Source organism: Carcharhinus amblyrhynchos, chromosome 15 (genome assembly GCF_965287045.1).
Source record: "Carcharhinus amblyrhynchos chromosome 15, sCarAmb.v2.hapA, whole genome shotgun sequence".
Classification (NCBI taxonomy): Eukaryota; Metazoa; Chordata; class Chondrichthyes; order Carcharhiniformes; family Carcharhinidae; genus Carcharhinus; species Carcharhinus amblyrhynchos.
Genome location: NC_137338.1, coordinates 77,274,286 through 77,290,809, shown reverse-complemented (window position 1 = coordinate 77,290,809; position 16,524 = coordinate 77,274,286). Strand labels below are relative to the sequence as shown.

The 16,524-nt window shown below is 49.8% G+C and overlaps 1 protein-coding gene across 1 annotated transcript; it reads left to right on the top strand.

Moving 5' to 3' along the window:
* The first annotated feature begins 887 nt into the window (after nt 1-887).
* On the top strand, nt 888-12,872 carry LOC145353025 (uncharacterized). The gene is made up of 6 exons (XM_080203332.1): nt 888-967; nt 3,323-3,417; nt 7,154-7,280; nt 8,988-9,212; nt 10,259-10,384; nt 12,495-12,872. The coding sequence occupies exons 2-6, from the start codon at nt 3,365-3,367 to the stop codon at nt 12,585-12,587; spliced, it is 624 nt and encodes a 207-aa protein (XP_080059458.1). The 5' UTR covers nt 888-967; nt 3,323-3,364; the 3' UTR covers nt 12,588-12,872.
* Nucleotides 12,873-16,524: the final 3,652 nt, after the last annotated feature.

Genomic DNA, 16,524 nt, shown 5'->3' with positions numbered 1-16,524 from the left:
AACAATAAATCGAATCAATTCAAATCAAAAGTTCACACGCTTTCGTAGTTCCTTGTGGTCTTGGGCAAAGCAGGAACCCATACCAAGCTGTGATACAACCAGAAAGAATGCTTTCTATGGTGCATCTGTAAAAGTTGACATGCCAAATTTCCTTAGTCTTCTGAGAAAGTAGAGGTGTTGTAGGGGCAGGTGGAGGTTACAGACATAGGGAGGGGTGTAGGAGCTGGAGGAGGTTACAGACATAGGGAGGGGTGTAGGGGCTGGAGGAGGTTACAGACATAGGGAGGGGTGTCGGGGCTGGAGGAGGTTACAGAGATAGAGAGGGTTGTACGGGTTGGAGGAGGTTACAGAGATAGGGAGGGTTGTTGGGGCTGGAGGAGGTTCCAGAGATAGAGAGGGGTGTAAGGGCTGAAGGAGGCTACAGGGATAGGGAGGGTTGTAGGGGCTGCAGGAGGTTACAGAGATAGGGAAGGTTTTAGGGGCTGGAGGAGGTTACAGAGATTGGGTTGTAGGGAGCTGGTGGAGGTTACAGAGATAGGAGGTTGAGGGGCCGGAGGAGGTTACACTGATACAGAGGGTTGTAGGGGCTGGAGGAGGTTAGAGGATTGTTGGCTCTGGAGGACTTTACAAAGATAGGGAGGGTTGTCAGGGCTTGAGGAGCTAACAGAAATGGGGAATGTTTTAGGGGCTGGAGGAGGTTACAAAGGTAGGGAGTGTTGCAGGTTTAGTTTAAATTCTTGTGGCGTATCAGAGTAATCCCCTGAAGCAGCAAAGTCTCGGTCCTGTCTCAACAAGTGGCACCCACAGTGTAGAGGAATTAAATATTTATCAGCCCCAGTTGCAGTAGTTAGTGAGGAGGAATTGATTGGACAGGAACACAGACCCGGAAGTAGCTGCCCTACTCGGAAAGTTGCTGAACAAGTTGTGGAAAGTGAAAGGCTGCATTTAAATCCTGGGACCCCGAGGGGTAAGAGAATATCCTTCCCTCCTGCACCATGGGCATCCACACAACCTTCTCACATTCAAAACTTCTGCTTAAAACACAACTCAGCAATATCTCTGAATCAAACTCTCTCTCCTTCCACTGCCACTTAGTCTTTAGAATCAAACGTCGACTTTTCAATTCAACTTCAAATTGTTAGTTTCCAAATTGCGGGGAGGACCCCTTTCTCTGTTTTTCTTTAAACTTTCGATTTAATTTGTGATTATTTTTGTAAAGGGGGGAATGTAGATGAATGGCAGGCAATTATATGGATTTACATTTGCTAAGATTGAGTCATGTTTGAGTTAACAAGGGCGTTTTAAATGATGTTGCCCACAGATTTTAACTCATTCTGTGACTATTTGTAGTCGTGTGGGGCTTTGTATTTTCTGATATGCAAATTTTTCGTACGATATCAATGTGGGTCTGAACTAATTAGTTTGAAAATACCTGCTGCTGAAGTTGTGGATTTATTGGAAGTACATAAATAATACGTAGATTGTTTTGAGTTAGTTTAGCATTTCTATCAAGCAACACCTCAACTAACTTTGTATCCCCCCCCCCCCCCCCCCCCCCCATAAAAGATCCCTTGCCCCCAGCCTGTTACACTGTGGGAGGGATGTCTGGTGAGAGAGCAGGGGAATCACACCAGCCTGCCAATACTTACCCTTCAAGCAACCTCAGTTGGTGACCTGGGAGAGAATGACATTACTGTGTTTGGGAGCTTGCTGTGTGAACATAAACATAAGAAATAGGAGCAGGAGTAGGCCATGTAGGCCATCTAGCCCCTCGAGCCTGCCCCGCCATTCAATAAGATCGTGGCTGATCTGTCGTGTCTCAGTTCCACATTCCTGCCCTCTCCCCATAACCCTTAATCCCCTTGCCTATCAAAAACCTATCAACCCGCGTCTTAAATATATTTAGCGAGGCAGCCTCCACCACTTCAACGGGCAGAGATTCACCACCCTTTGAGTGAAGAAGTTCCTCCTCAACTCCGTTCTAAACCGCCCCCCCTTTATCTTGAGGCTGTGCCCTCTAGTCCTACTGTCCTTTCTGAGTGGGAAGAGCCTCTCCACCTCTATCCTATCCATCCCATTCAACATATGTCTCAATGAGATCTCCCCTCATTCTTCTAAACTCTAACGAGTACAAGCCTAGTTTATTCAGCCTCTCCTCATAGTTCAACCCCCTCAACTCCGGAATCAGCCTAGTAAACCTCCTCTGCACTCCCTCCAAGGCCAAAATATCCTTGCGTAAGTGCGGCGACCAAAACTGCACACAGTACTCCAGCTGCGGCCTCACCAATGCCCTGTACAGTTGCAGCAAGACCTCCCTACTTTTATATTCAATCCCCCTCGCTATGAAGGCCAGCATCCCATTCGCCTTCCTGACCACCTGCTGCACCTGCAGGCTGGGTTTTTGCGACTCATACACAAGGACCCCGAGGTCCCTCTGCACCGTCGCATGCTGTAGTTTCTCGCCACGTAAGTAATAGTCCTTCCTACCATTATTCCTACCAAAGTGGACAACTTCACACTTGCCAACATTAAATTCCATTTGCCAGTTCCTGGCCCATTTGCCCAGCCTATCTAGATCCTTCTGCAGACTCTCCACACCCTCCGCACAATTTGCCGTTCCACCAATCTTGGTGCCATCAGCAAATTTTGACACCATACACTCGGTTCCCTCCTCCAGATCATCTATATAAATGGTAAATAGCTGAGGCCCCAGCACCGACCCCTTGGGCACTCCACTAGTCACCAACCGCCAATCCAAATAGCACCCATTGACCCCCACTCTCTGCCTCCTATTTGACAACCAGTCCTCTATCCACGCTAACACCCTACCCCCAACTCCATGTCCCTCAACCTTCTGCAATAACCTCTTGTGAGGTACCTTATCAAATGCCTTCTGAAAATCAAGAAAGACCACATCCACCAGCTCTCCTCTATCCACCACCCTAGACACATCCTCATAGAACTCCAATAAATTCGTCAGACACGACTTCCCCTTAACGAAGCCGTGCTGTGTCTGCTCTATCAAGCAATTCCCCTCAAGATGCCTTGCTATTTTCTCCAATGTGCAAATTGAGTGGGCCAGTTTCCTTCATCCCAGCACTCACCATGCCTGGAAAATGTGCTACATTTGCTCAAAGGCATTTTGGGGATGATAGGCACTTATAGAAATGCAGATTGCGCATTCTGTGTTCTCAGAACATCCCGCTCAGTTTCTCCCTCCCGGCCAAATGTGTTTCACACAGCAAGATCCCACCAATAGGCAATGGTGGGAGTGAGCAGCTGGGTGGTAGCCAGTGACGCGATGTCCTGTCCTCTCTTGCAGGCTACCCCATGCTCTGGTTTCCGAGGTGCGTCCGGCAGGAAGATGTCCATGAGGAAGCGAGTCCACGTGAAGGTCATTCTTCTGGGAAACTCGGGGTAAGACCCATTCAGTGGGTGGGGAACTCTAAATGAAGAACCTGCCACAACGTCAACCAACTGGCCACTTCTCTGGCTGCGTCTCTTTACACTGGGAGGCTTCACCTTCTGCACATCTGCACAGAGAATTCATATCTTGTATACCTCTTATGTACAGGGACGGCCTGGTGGCACAGGGGTTAGCACTGCTGCCTCACAGCATCAGGGACTCGGGTTCAATTGGGTCACTGTCTGTGTGGAGTTTGCATGTTCTCCCTGTGTCCGCGTGGGTTTCCTCCGGGTGCTCTGGTTTCCTCCCATGGTCCGAGGATGTGCAGGTGAGGTGGATTGGCCATGCTAAATTGTCTGTTAGTGTCCAAAGATGTAAAGGTTAAGTGGATTGTGGCCATGCTAAATTGGCCCTCAGTGTCCAAAGATGTACAAGTTAGGTGGATTGGTTGTGCTAAATTGCCCCTTAATGTCCAGAGATGTACAGGTTAAGTGCATTGTGGCCATGCTAAATTGGCCCTTAGTGTCCAAAGAGGTGCAGGTTAGGTGGATTGGCAGAATAAATATATGGGATTGCGGGGATAAGGCAGGGGAAAGGACCTGGATAAGATGCTCTGTCAGAGAGAAGGTACAGAGCCAATGAGCTGAGTGGCCTCTTCCTGTACTGTGGGATACTATTGGATGAGTGTTGGGAGGTTGGGTAGAGTATTTGTAGATTGGTGTTTATAAAATTGTAAAGCACTCAGGAATGTATGGGGTCCCTTTAAAAAATGATCCTTTCTCTGTGCTTAGAAAGTAAAAAAAAGCAAGTACAGATAGAGTACCCAAAATGAAACATTTGTATCAGGTGGACAAGCAGCAGGGTTACCAAGGCAACAGGCTTTCGAATTATTTGAATTCAGCCAATCAATTTGATTTAGCCCCGTAGATACCAAGAACCTATTAAATTTAAATCCAATGATTTTGGCAACCTAGGACCATTTTGTATTGTGGGAAATGGTGATATGTCATCACAGGTATAAAAGGAAGGGGATAGGGCGACAGAGGGGAAAGCAACTGCCACCTGCTTTTAGCTCAAATTCTCATCCAGGTAGCAAAGAAAAAAGAATCAACAGAAGGCCCAGATATTCCAGAAGAGACAAAACCTGGTTGTAATTTAGAGGGTGACTAAAATTCTTTTTTTTCTTAATAAGGGGGATTGTAGTTATCTAAACAGTGTTCCATTAGAATCGTGTTGTATTCAGTTTGTTAACAGTTTAGTTAACGTCTTCATTATTAGCTAGATAAATAAATTGTTACTTGTTGATTTTAGAGAGACTGTCAGGGAGTTATTTTGATTTAACCAGTGGCAAATTGGTGACGAGCCGGTCGTACCTCTGCACGCTCACTTTGACGGATTACAGGACAAGGTACTCCTCTGAGTGGTTACGTGTTAGTTCACAGAGGAGAATCACCCTTCGCCTCATAACAACGGGCGACATACCCAGTCCCCGAAGTATTACATAATATACATAGCATTACACCAGTGACGCACGGTGCGTTATTATGTAATATACAAAGCGTTACACCAGTGACACACGGTGTGTTATATAATATACATAGCGTTACACCAGTGACACACGGTGTGTTATTATATAACATACACAGCATTATACCCAGTAATGCACAGTGTCTTACTATACAATATACACAGTGTTATACCCAGTCATGCACGGTGTATTATTATATAATATACACAGTGTTACACCAGCGACACACGGTGTGTTATTGTATAATATACACAGCGTTACACCCATTGACGCACAGTGTTACTATTACAATATACACAGCATTATACCCAGTGACGCACGGTGTGTTATCAGATAATATACACAGCGTTATACCCAGTAACGCACAGTGTCTTACTATATAATATACACAGTATTATACCCAGTGATGCACCGTTATTATATAATATACAGTGTTATACCCAGTGACACATCATGCGTTATTATATAATATACACAGCGTTACACCCAGTGACGCACAGTATTACTATATAATATACACAGCATTACACCCAGTGGCGCACGGTGTGTTATTATATAATATACACAGTGTTATACGCAGTGACACACAGTGTGTTATTATATAATATACACAGCATTATATGCAGTGACGCAGTGTGTGTTATTATATAATATACAGTGTTATACCCAGTGACGCATGGTGCGTTAGTATATAATTTACACAGCATTATACCCAGTGATGCAGGGTGTGTTATTATATAATATACACAGCGTTATACCCAGTGACGCACGGTGTTATTATATACTATACACAGCGTTATACCCAGTGACACACGGTGTTATTATATAATATACACAGCATTATATGCAGTGACGCATGGTGTGTATTATTATATAATATACAGTGTTATACCCAATGACGCACGGTGTGTTATTATATAATATACACAGTGTTATACCCAGTGACGCACGGTGTGTTATACCCAGTGACGCACGGTGTGTTATTATATAATATACACAGCGTTATACCCAGTGACGCACGGTGCGTTATTATATAATATACACGGCGTTATACCCAGTGACGCACAGTGCGTTATTATATAATATACACAGTGTTATACCCAGTGACGCACGGTGCGTTATTATGTAATACACAGTGTTATACCCAGTGACGCACGGTGCGTTATTGTATAATATACACGGCGTTATACCCAGTGACGCACTGTGTGTTATTGTATAATATACACGGCGTTATACCCAGTGACGCACGGTGCGTTATTGTGTAATATACACGGCGTTATACCCAGTGACGCATGGTGCGTTATTGTATAATATACACGGCGTTATACCCAGTGACGCACGGTGCGTTATTATATAATATACAGTGTTATACCCAGTGATGCACGGTGCGTTATTATATAATATACACAGCGTTATACCCAGTGACGCACAGTGTGTTACTATATAATATACACGGCGTTATACCCAATGACGCACGGTGTGTTATTATATAATATACACATTGTTATACCCAGTGACGCACACTGTGTTATTATATAATGTAAACAGTGTTATACCCAGTGACGCACGGTGTGTTACTATATAATATACACAGCGTTATACTAAAACTGGAGAGCATAGGTTTCAGGTGAGAGGGGAGAGATACAAAAGGGTCCAGAGGGGCAATTTTTTCATACAGAGGGTGGTGAGTGTCTGGAACAAGCTGCCAGAGTTAGTAGTAGAGGCGGGTACAATTTTGTCTTTTAAAAAGCATTTAGACAGTTACATGGGTAAGATGGGTATAGAGGGATATGGGGTAAACGTGGGCAAGTGGGACTAACTTAGTGGTTTAAAAGAAAGGGTGGTATGGACAAGTTGGGCCGAAGGGCCTGTTTCCATGCTGTAAACCTCTATGACAATATACCCAGTGACACATGGTGTTCCCCATGGCGTCCGCTGTCCTTGTCCTTTTAGGGTGTAGAGGTGGTGAGTTTGGGCAGCGCTGTCGAAGGAGTGAGTCACTGCAGTGTGCCCTGTAGATGGTACACACTGCTGCCGCTGTGTGTCGGTGGTGGAGGGGGTGAGTGTTGAAGGTGGGTGGTTAGTGTGTTGATCGAGCCGGGGGAGAGGGGCTGCTTCGTCCTGGATGGAATGCGGGATTGGGTGGGATTGCCTGAGGTGGGAATGGCCCAGCCCGGGAACCTTTCGGGATAACCCTGCGAATTCCTTTTCTGTTGCAGAGTGGGGAAATCAGCCCTCATGAACCTGTACGTGAACAAGCATTATACCAACTCCTACAAAGCCACCATCGGAGCCGACTTTCTCATCCGGGATGTCTCCTTGGATGGCAAGAATATCACTGTGCAGGTTGGTGAATCGCAGCTCCCCCTTCCACCCCATCCCATTTCTAACCCCCCGCAGAATGAGACCACTGCCAAAGCGGCAACGTCAGGAGGCCAAGGTGGAGCCTGCCACCACTCAGCACACTCAGCCTTGGGGTCTTGGTAGGTGGTTGTTGGGGAGTGGGGTTGGGGGGGGGGGAGGGGGGGGGGGGCACCAAGCCTGTTGGTACGGTGCTGGGAGGCCCCCGACATGCTCTCCCCTTCACTCTATAGGGTGGTTTAAAGGCCACAGAAAGTTTACTCGGTGCCAGGGTGACAATCTCCGCCAGCTGTCCCTGGCTCGCTTGGGTCTCCACACCTGCCTCTGAGCCGTGAGCCCCAATCTGAGTTCCGCTCCCCAGATCTCTCGAGCATCAGAGACTGACCCGGCACCGAGGGAGTGCTGCACTGCCAGAGGTGCTGATGTTCATGTGTGGTGTTTGGCACCAGTTTCCGTCTGTCCCATCAGGTTCCCGCAGCGCCCTTTAGAGGAAGGGCAGGAGAGCAAGATCATAAAATCTCCACAGCGTAGAAAGGGACCATTCGGCCCATCAAGTCTTCACAGATCACAATCCTATCCAGGTCCTATTCCCATAACCCTGCGTATTTACCCTGCTTATCTCCCAGATTCTAACAGGCAATTTAGCATGGCCAATCCATCTAACCTATACATCTTTGGACACTAAGGGGCAATTTAGCATGGCCAATCCACCTAACCTACACATCTTTGGACACTAAGGGGCAATTTAGCATGGTCAATCCACCTAACCTATACATCTTTGGACACTAAGGGGCAATTTAGCATGGCCAATCCACCTAACCTACACATCTTTGGACACAAAGTGGCAATTTAGCATGGCCAGTACCCCTAATCTGCACATCTTTGGACACTAAGGGGCAACTTAGCATGGCCAATCCACCTGAAGTTTAAAGTTTATTCATTTGTCACAAGTAGGCTTACATTAACACGGCAGTGAAGTTACTGTGAAAATTCCCTGGTCGCCACGCTCCAGCGCCTGTTTGGGTTACACTGAGGGAGAATTTAGCACGGCCAGTGCACCCTAACCTGCACGTCTTTTGGACTGTGGGAGGAAACCGGAGCACCCGGAGGAAACCCACGCAGACATGGGGAGAACGTGCAGATTCCACACAGACAGTGACCCTGAGACCGGCTAAATGCTGGACCTGGCCAGCAGCACCCATATCCCTGTGAAATAATTGACCAGAAGTCTCGAGACCATAAGACAGGCCCATCGAGTCTGCGTCCATCAATGACTGATCTGGTGTGGGAATCCTTAACTCCCATCCCCCACCTTATCCCCTCGATTCCCTCGCTAATTAATAATCTATCTATCTCAGTCTTGAACACACTCAGTGACCTGGCCTCTGCAGTAAAGAATTCCACACATTCCCTCCCTTCCAAGAGAAGAAATTCCTCCTCATCTCTGTCTCCAATGGGTGACCCCCTCACTCTGAGATAGTGCCCTCTGGTCCCAGACTCTCCCACAAGGAGAAACAGCCTCTCAGCATCCACCCTGTCAGACACCCCCTGAGAATCCGATATGTCTCAATAAGGCCACCTCTCGTTCTTCTGAAAGCAAAATGGCAGCGAGGTCAGTGAACATCACTGGACAGATTAAATGGAACTTGACTGGGGTTCTTAGATGTAAAGCTGTTTTTCCATCCCCTCCAGGTGTGGGACACAGCTGGGACTGAGCGTTTCCAGTCGCTGGGGTCAGTGCTGTACAGGGGTACAGACTGCTGCATCCTGGTGTTTGATGTGACCTCGGAGGCCTCGTTCCGGGCGCTGGACGGCTGGAGGAAGGAGTTCCTGCTTCAGGCTGATCCCAGGGACCCTGATGGCTTCCCTTTCGTCGTCATTGGCAATAAGACAGACTTGAGCAGCAGCAGCAGAGAGGTAAGCGGCGGGGCCCCTCCCCACCATTTTGCATCAGGCCGTGTTTTCCCTGCCAAAGCTGGGTAGCTTGTCCGATGTGAATGTGCCCACTAGCTGTTTGATTGCAGGAGCCTTTGCAGTGTATCTTTAGAAGAGATTTTAGCGAGGATTTGAGGAGAAACCGTTTCACCCAGAGGGTGGTGAGAATCTGGGATTCGCTGCCTGAATGGGTGGGAGAGGCAGGAAGCCTCAAGATTTAAGAAGTATTTGGATGAGCACTTGAAATGCCTCAGAGTTCTTAGACCATGGATCAGGTGCTGGAAATGGGATTAGGATAGATATTTGATGGGCTGCCACAGATACTGTGGGCCAAAGGCCTCTTTCAGTGCTGTAAAAGTCTATGACCTGTGGCTGGCACAGTGGTTAGCACTGCTGCCTCACAGCGCCAGGGACCCGGGTTCGATTCCCGTCTTGGGTCACTGTCTGTGTGGAGTCTGCACGTTCTCCCTGTGTCTGCGTGGGTTTCCTCTGGGTGCTCCGGTTTCCTCCCACAGTCCAAAGATGTGCAGGTTAGGTGGATTGGCCATGCAAAATTGTCCCTTAGTGTCCAAAGATGTGCAGGTTAGGTGGATTGGCCATGCAAAATTGTCCCTTAGTGTCCGAAGATGTGTACTTTAGGGGGATTGGCCATGCTAAAGTGTCCCTTAATATCCAAAGATGTGCAGGTTAGGTGGATTGGCCATGCTAAATTGTTCCTTAGCATCCAAAGATGAGTAGATTAGGTGGATTGGCCCTGGTAAAAACATGGGTTATGGGGATAGGACAAGTGGTAGTTTGGGTAAGATGCTCTGTTGGAGAGTTGGGGGGTGCAGACCCGATGGGCTGAATGGCCTCTTTTGCACTGTAGAGAATTATATGGTTGTAAAGCTACACCCTATGTGAAGCTGGAGCCTCTGCCTGGCGGGGCGGGGAATGTGGTTTGGAACAGGGAAAGGGGGTAAATTCACTGGCGCTTTTTCTGTATTTTCCAACAGTGAGTTGATTAATTGCCCCTCACCGTCCCTCAGGTCAGCAGCAAACACGCAGAGGACTGGTGCAAAGCCCACAAGTTGACGTACATTGAGACCAGCGCGAAGGAGGCCATGAACGTGGAGGAGGCGTTTCAGAACTGCGTCCGGCTGGCGTTGAAGCAGGTGAGGTTCTGGAGTTGGGGGTTGTGTTTGGGGGGGAGGGAGTGAGCCGAAGAAGGATTTCTTGGTGATGGGAGGGAGGTTGTACGGTTTATTCCATCATGGCCGAGAAGTTTCCCAAGCCCAGTCTTTCCCCCGTAACCTTTGATTCCCTTGACATCAATAACAATTGATGATGGTTTCGTGGTCACCGTCAGACTTTTAATTCCAGATTTTTTTATTTGATTAAACAACGTACACCACCCATCGTGGGATTGGAACCCGGGAGTCGCCAGAGCATTACCCTGGGTCTCTGGATTACTAGACCAGTGACAATGTCACTGCCTCCCACTGAGTTCAACGCCTGGGTTCCCGCTGCTAAAAATCCCCTCAGCGTGGGGGGGGGGGGGGGGGTGGGGACCCCAAAGTAACCTCTACCCCTGAGAAGGACAAGGGCAGCATATGCCATGGGGAACACCCACCCAGCCTGTAAGTTCCCCCTCCACGTGCACACACCATCTCAACTGGAGAAATCTATCGAACATTCCCTCACTGGGGCTGGGTCAAAATCATAGATAGGAGGAGGCCATTTGGCCCTTTGAGCCTGCTCCACCATTCATCTAATTCAGTAGCCTAATCCTGCTTTCTCCCCATAACCTTTGATCCCATTCACCACAAGTGCTATGTCCAGCCGCCTCTCGAATACATTCAATGTTTTGGCATCAACTACTTCCTGTGGTAATGAATTCCACAGGCTCACCTTTCTTTGGGTGAAGAAATGTCTCCTCATCTCTATCCTAAATGGTCTACCCCGAATCCTCAGACTGTGACCCCTGGTTCTAGACTCCCCCCACCATTGGGAACATCCTCCCTGCATCTACCCAGGTCTAGTCCTGTTCGAATTTTATAAACTTCTGTGAAATCTTCTCCTCATTTGTCTGGACTCCAGCAAAAACAACCCTAACCTATCCAATCTCTCCTCGTACATCAGTCCCGCCATCCTCCCCTGACAGCGCAGTGGGTGTACCTACACCGCATGGGATTGCAGCGGGTTCAAGATGGTGGCTCACCCACCACCTTCTCAAGGGGGGCAATTAGGGACGGGGGGGGAGGAGGGGGGATAAATGCTGGGACTGGCCAGGGGACCCCCACATCCCCATGAAGGAATGAAACAGCATCTCTCACCATTGAATGAGGTGGAGCAGCAAAGAGTCAATAGGCCAGGCTGGAATTAAACCTGGTGCTTTGAGGCGGCAGTCACTGTGCTGCTTGTTTGAGAGAGATGAAGGGTGCTTGAGTAGGGTAGATGTACGGATGTTTCCACTTATCTTTGAACCCAACAGTGCAGAAGGCGGCCATTCAGCAAATCGAGTCTGCACCAACCACAATCCCCATAATTCCCATGTATTTACCCTAGCTAATGACACTAAGGGGCAATTTAGCTTGGCCAATCCACCTAACCTGCACATCTTTGGACTATGGGAGGAAATCAGAGCACCCGGAGGAAACCCATGCAGACATGGGGAGAATGCGCAAACTCCACACAATGACCCGAGCCGGGAATCGAACCCGGGTCCCTGGCACTGAGGCAGCAGTGCTAACCACTATGCCAACATGTGTTGGGAGTCCAGAAATAAAGGGGGGTGGGGTGGGGGAAGGAGGAGGGGGGTGGGGTGGGGGAAGGAGGAGGGGGGGGTGGGGTGGGGCGGGGGAAGGAGGGGGTGGGGCGGGGGAAGGAGGGTGGGTGGAGTTGGGGTGAGGGGGGGCATTGATATAAGATGGTCACCAAGTTTTTAAAGTTTATTTATTAGTGTTACAAGTAGGCTTACATTAACACTGCAGTGAAGTTACTGTGAAAATCCCTTAATAAATCCAATCGGGGAGGAATTGAAGAGAAAGGTCTTTTGCTTTGAGAGGGGCGAGAATGTGGAAGTCGTTCCCACAGGGTGTGTTGAGTGCTTTTTCTGAAGGGCCAGTGCAGATGCGATGGGCTGAATGGTCTTGTGCGCTGCAAAGATTGGGGTAAGGAGAGGAATCAAAGGATTGCAGGAGTGGGAGGTAGGATGCCGGCACGGAGCAGAGGGTCTGTTTCTGGGGCTGTAACCTTGAGTCCTGTTTTTTTATTTGGCTGCAGATGAAGAGTGAGGACCGTTCTGGGTCCCAGCCAGACCTAATCCAGCTCACCTCCGAGGGTGACAAGGCACCGGGAACCTGTGGCTGCAGCTGATCCCCCTCCCTACGCCTGCTCCATCTCTCCTCCAAGCATTGCAACCTCCTGCCGTGAATCCGGCTCCGTGTCTTCTTACTCTTTGCCTTGCTTCTGAATGTTCAGCTTGTGTGAAGTGTGACACTCTCCACCCTCTCTGTCCACCTCTTGCTGTTGTATTCATCGTCTTTCTGGCGGGGGGAAGCTACAGAATATTCCGGAAGAAACTTATTGCGGCAGCTGCCATCTACTTGGAGACCACCCCCGCCTCTCATGGACAAGAAAAGCAAGGGTCAACAATGTGCCAGTGGTACTGTGCAGCAGGAGGTAATCCCTTCCAGTCCAGCAAATCCGCTGGGATCCTTGCTAAGGGCCCGGTTGTTGCACGGTTGGAGTTAAATCTGGACTGAGTCTGCACAATTCCCTAATAGTCACTTCATAGTACAGACTATCACTGCAAGACAGCATGATGCCTTCTTGTTCTCAGGGTCCCTCTTTTACTCATTTGCTCCACCTCGCGTATTCCACCTTCCTTCCTCTCTCTCCCCCCCCCCCCGCCTCCCCTCCTCCCTTCCCTTCCCCCTTTCCTCCCCTCCCCCCTCCCTTCCCCTTCCCTCTCCTCCCCTCCCCCTTCCCTCTCCTCCCCTCCCCCCCTTCCCCCTCCTCCCCCCCCCCTTCCCCTCCTCCCCTCCCCCCCTTCCCCCCCCTTCCTCCTCCCCTCCCCCCCCTTCCTCCTCCCCTCCCCCTTCCTCCTCCCCTCCCCCCCCTTCCTCCTCCCCTCCCCCCCTTCCTCCTCCCCTCCCCCCCCTTCCTCCTCCCCTCCCCCCCTTCCCTCTCCTCCTCCCCCCCCTCCTCCCCCCCCCTCCTCCCCCTTCCCTCTCCTCCCCCCCACTCCTCCCCCCCTCCCCCTTCCCCCTTCCCCTCCCCCTCCCTTCCCCTCCTCCCTTCCCCTCCCCCTCCTCCTCCCCCTCCCCCTCCTCCTCCCCCTCCCCCTTCCCCTCCCCCTCCCTTCCCCTCCCCCTCCCCCTCCCTTCTTCCCTTCCCCCCACTCCCCCCCCTCCCTTCTTCCCTCTCCTCCCTTCCCCCCCCTCCCTTCTTCCCTCTCCTCCCTTCCCCCCCCTCCCTTCTTCCCTCTCCTCCCTTCCCTCCCCCTCCCTTCTCCCTTCCCTCCCCCTCCCTTCTCCCTCCCCCCCCTCCCTTCTCCCTCCCCCCCCTCCCTTCTCCCTCCCCCCCCTCCCTTCTCCCTTCCCCCCCTCCCTTCTCCCTTCTCCCTTCCCCCCCTCCCTTCTCCCTTCTCCCCCTCCCTTCTCCCTTCTCCCTTCCCCCCTCCCTTCTCCCTTCTCCCTGAGAATCCAAAGCCAGTCCAGCCGCAGCTGAGATCCAGTGTGGTCCTTTCCCAAACCCAGGGACTGAGCACTGCACTCTTGGTTTTAATTGCCTAACAGACCTGCTAATCAATTAACTAAGTTATAACTTGGCAAGTAATGTAATAAAATAAAACACTAAGGAATGATTTGTATCCATATATATGTCCTCAAGTCTATCTTTTTGAGCTAGGGTCCTTGTGCATGAGTCGCAAAAACCCAGCCTGCAGGTGCAGCAGGTGGTCAGGAAGGCGAATGGGATGCTGGCCTTCATAGCGAGGGGGATTGAATATAAAAGTAGGGAGGTCTTGCTGCAGCTGTATAGGGCATTGGTGAGGCAGCAGCTGGAGTACTGTGTGCAGTTTTGGGTGCCGCACCTGCGCAAAGATATTTTGGCCTTGGAGGGAGTGCAGAGGAGGTTTACTAGGCTGATGCTGGAGTTGAGGGGGTTGAGCTATGAGGAGAGGCTGAATAAATTAGGCTTGTACTCGTTAGAGTTTAGAAGAATGAGGGGAGATCGCATTGAGACGTATAAGATGATGAATGGGATGGATAGGATAGAGGTGGAGAGACTCTTCCCACTCAGAAAGGACAGTAGGACTAGGGGGCATAGCCTCAAGATAAAGGGGGGGCGGTTTAGAATGGAGTTGAGGAGGAACTTCTTCAAAGGGTGGTGAATCTCTGGAATTCTCTGCCCATTGAAGTGGTGGAGGCTGCCTCGCTAAATATTTTTAAGACACAGGTTGATGGGTTTTTGATAAGCAACGGGATTGAGGGTTATGGGGAGAGGGCGGGAATGTGGAACTGAGCCACGACAGATCAGCCATGATCTTATTGAATGGCGGGGCAGGCTTGAAGGGCTAGATGGCCTACTCCTGCTCCTATTTCTTTTATGTAGAAGTCACGTTAATCTAACAGTCTCTACTGGTTAGATATCAGTTGCTGATTTTTGTGACATTCTGCTGTTTGCATTGCTATAGCACCTTCCCTCGACCTGGGCCCCCTCACCAGGGGCTATGACTCCAGATCCACAGCGACCACCCCATGCTTGCTTGCTTCCCCCCAACCCCATCCCCCATTAACAATGAACCTTCACTGGAGGACATCGTTTCTGGGCATTGACCCTTCAGTATTGTGCCAGCCTGATTATAATGGTACATGGCGTGAGAGCTCAGCCCCACAATCTTGATGCCAGCCAGCCCCCACCTCAAAGTCATCACCAGGACAGTTGCTAGTCCCTCAAACTGCATCAGAGGGTCTGCATCCCCATACAGCTCTGGTGTCTGAATGGGCCTGGCCCAAGGGTGGGGGTGGTGGCTGGTGTGGTGGTGGTTTAAACTCTCAAAGCTTTCTGTCTTGACATCCGCGAGCTTCCTGTGCCCAGGAAGCTTGGCTTGCTTGTTGCATTGCTGAGATTCCAGGGACAATGATGAGAGTTAAAAAAGCATGACCAATACCTTGACTTTCTCAGGAGACTAAGGAAATTTAGCACGTCAGCTGCGCCTCTCACCAATTTTTACAGATGCACCATAGAAAGTGTTTTTTCTGGTTGTATCACAGCTTGGTATAGCTCCTGCCCAAGACTGCAGGGGATTACAAAAAGTTGTGAATGTAGCCCAATCCATCAAACAAACCAGACTCCCATCCATTGACTGTCTACGCTTCCTGCTGCCTTGGTTAAGGACCCCCACAGGACATTCTCTGTTCCACCGTCTTCCATCAGGAAAAAAGATACAAAAGTCTGAGGTCACGTATCAACCGACACAAGAACAGCTTCCCTGCTACCATCAGCCTTTTGAATGGACTTAGCTCACATTAAGTCGCTCTCTTACACCCTAGCTATGACTGTAACACTACATTCTGCACCCTTTCCTTCTCTGTGAATGGTATGCCCTGTCTGTATAGTGTGCAAGAAACAATTCTTTTCACAATACATGCGGCAATAATAAGTCAAACAGCAGCCCATCTCTGCCCCCAGAGTGATGCTGTTGCACTCACCTTGCCAGTGGGGTGGTGGGAGGCATTAGCCCCTGGTCCACAGCTCTTCACGGTGTGACTCTGGCCAGTTAATGTGTGCGTCGTGATGGGAGGTGGGGAGAGGCAGGAGAACTGGAGGAAAGAACTGTTCCTGCAGAACCTCTCGCCCTTAATTCGAAAAAGAATTGTTCAAAATAGCACATAAAACAGATCGAAATAAGGTGCGACCAACTGCTCCAAGTATCTAAATGTAAAACATTGTCTGGAAATGTGGAGGTTTGAGCAAGAGGGTAAAACTGCATTCACATCACTGGGTAGGGCCATGGGGAGAAGGGGTCTTTCTCAAGGCAGAGACCCCACCTGGGCTCAAGGGTCCTGGAAGGAGAGGCTTAGGGGAACAAGAGATCCACAGGCTCTTGCTGTGTGCTGTCTCTTGGGGACGGCCAGATGGGTAGGTTGTACATTCCCGATGTCACACCTTCACAAGTTGAAAGCCTTATCCGATCTACAACTCTCTCCCCCCTCACCCAAAACAACAGACTTGGTGGGGGGCAGGGGGCACGCAGGTTTAGGTGACTCAGCTTCACAAGTCTCCTCTGCCATTCCACAGGCGAACC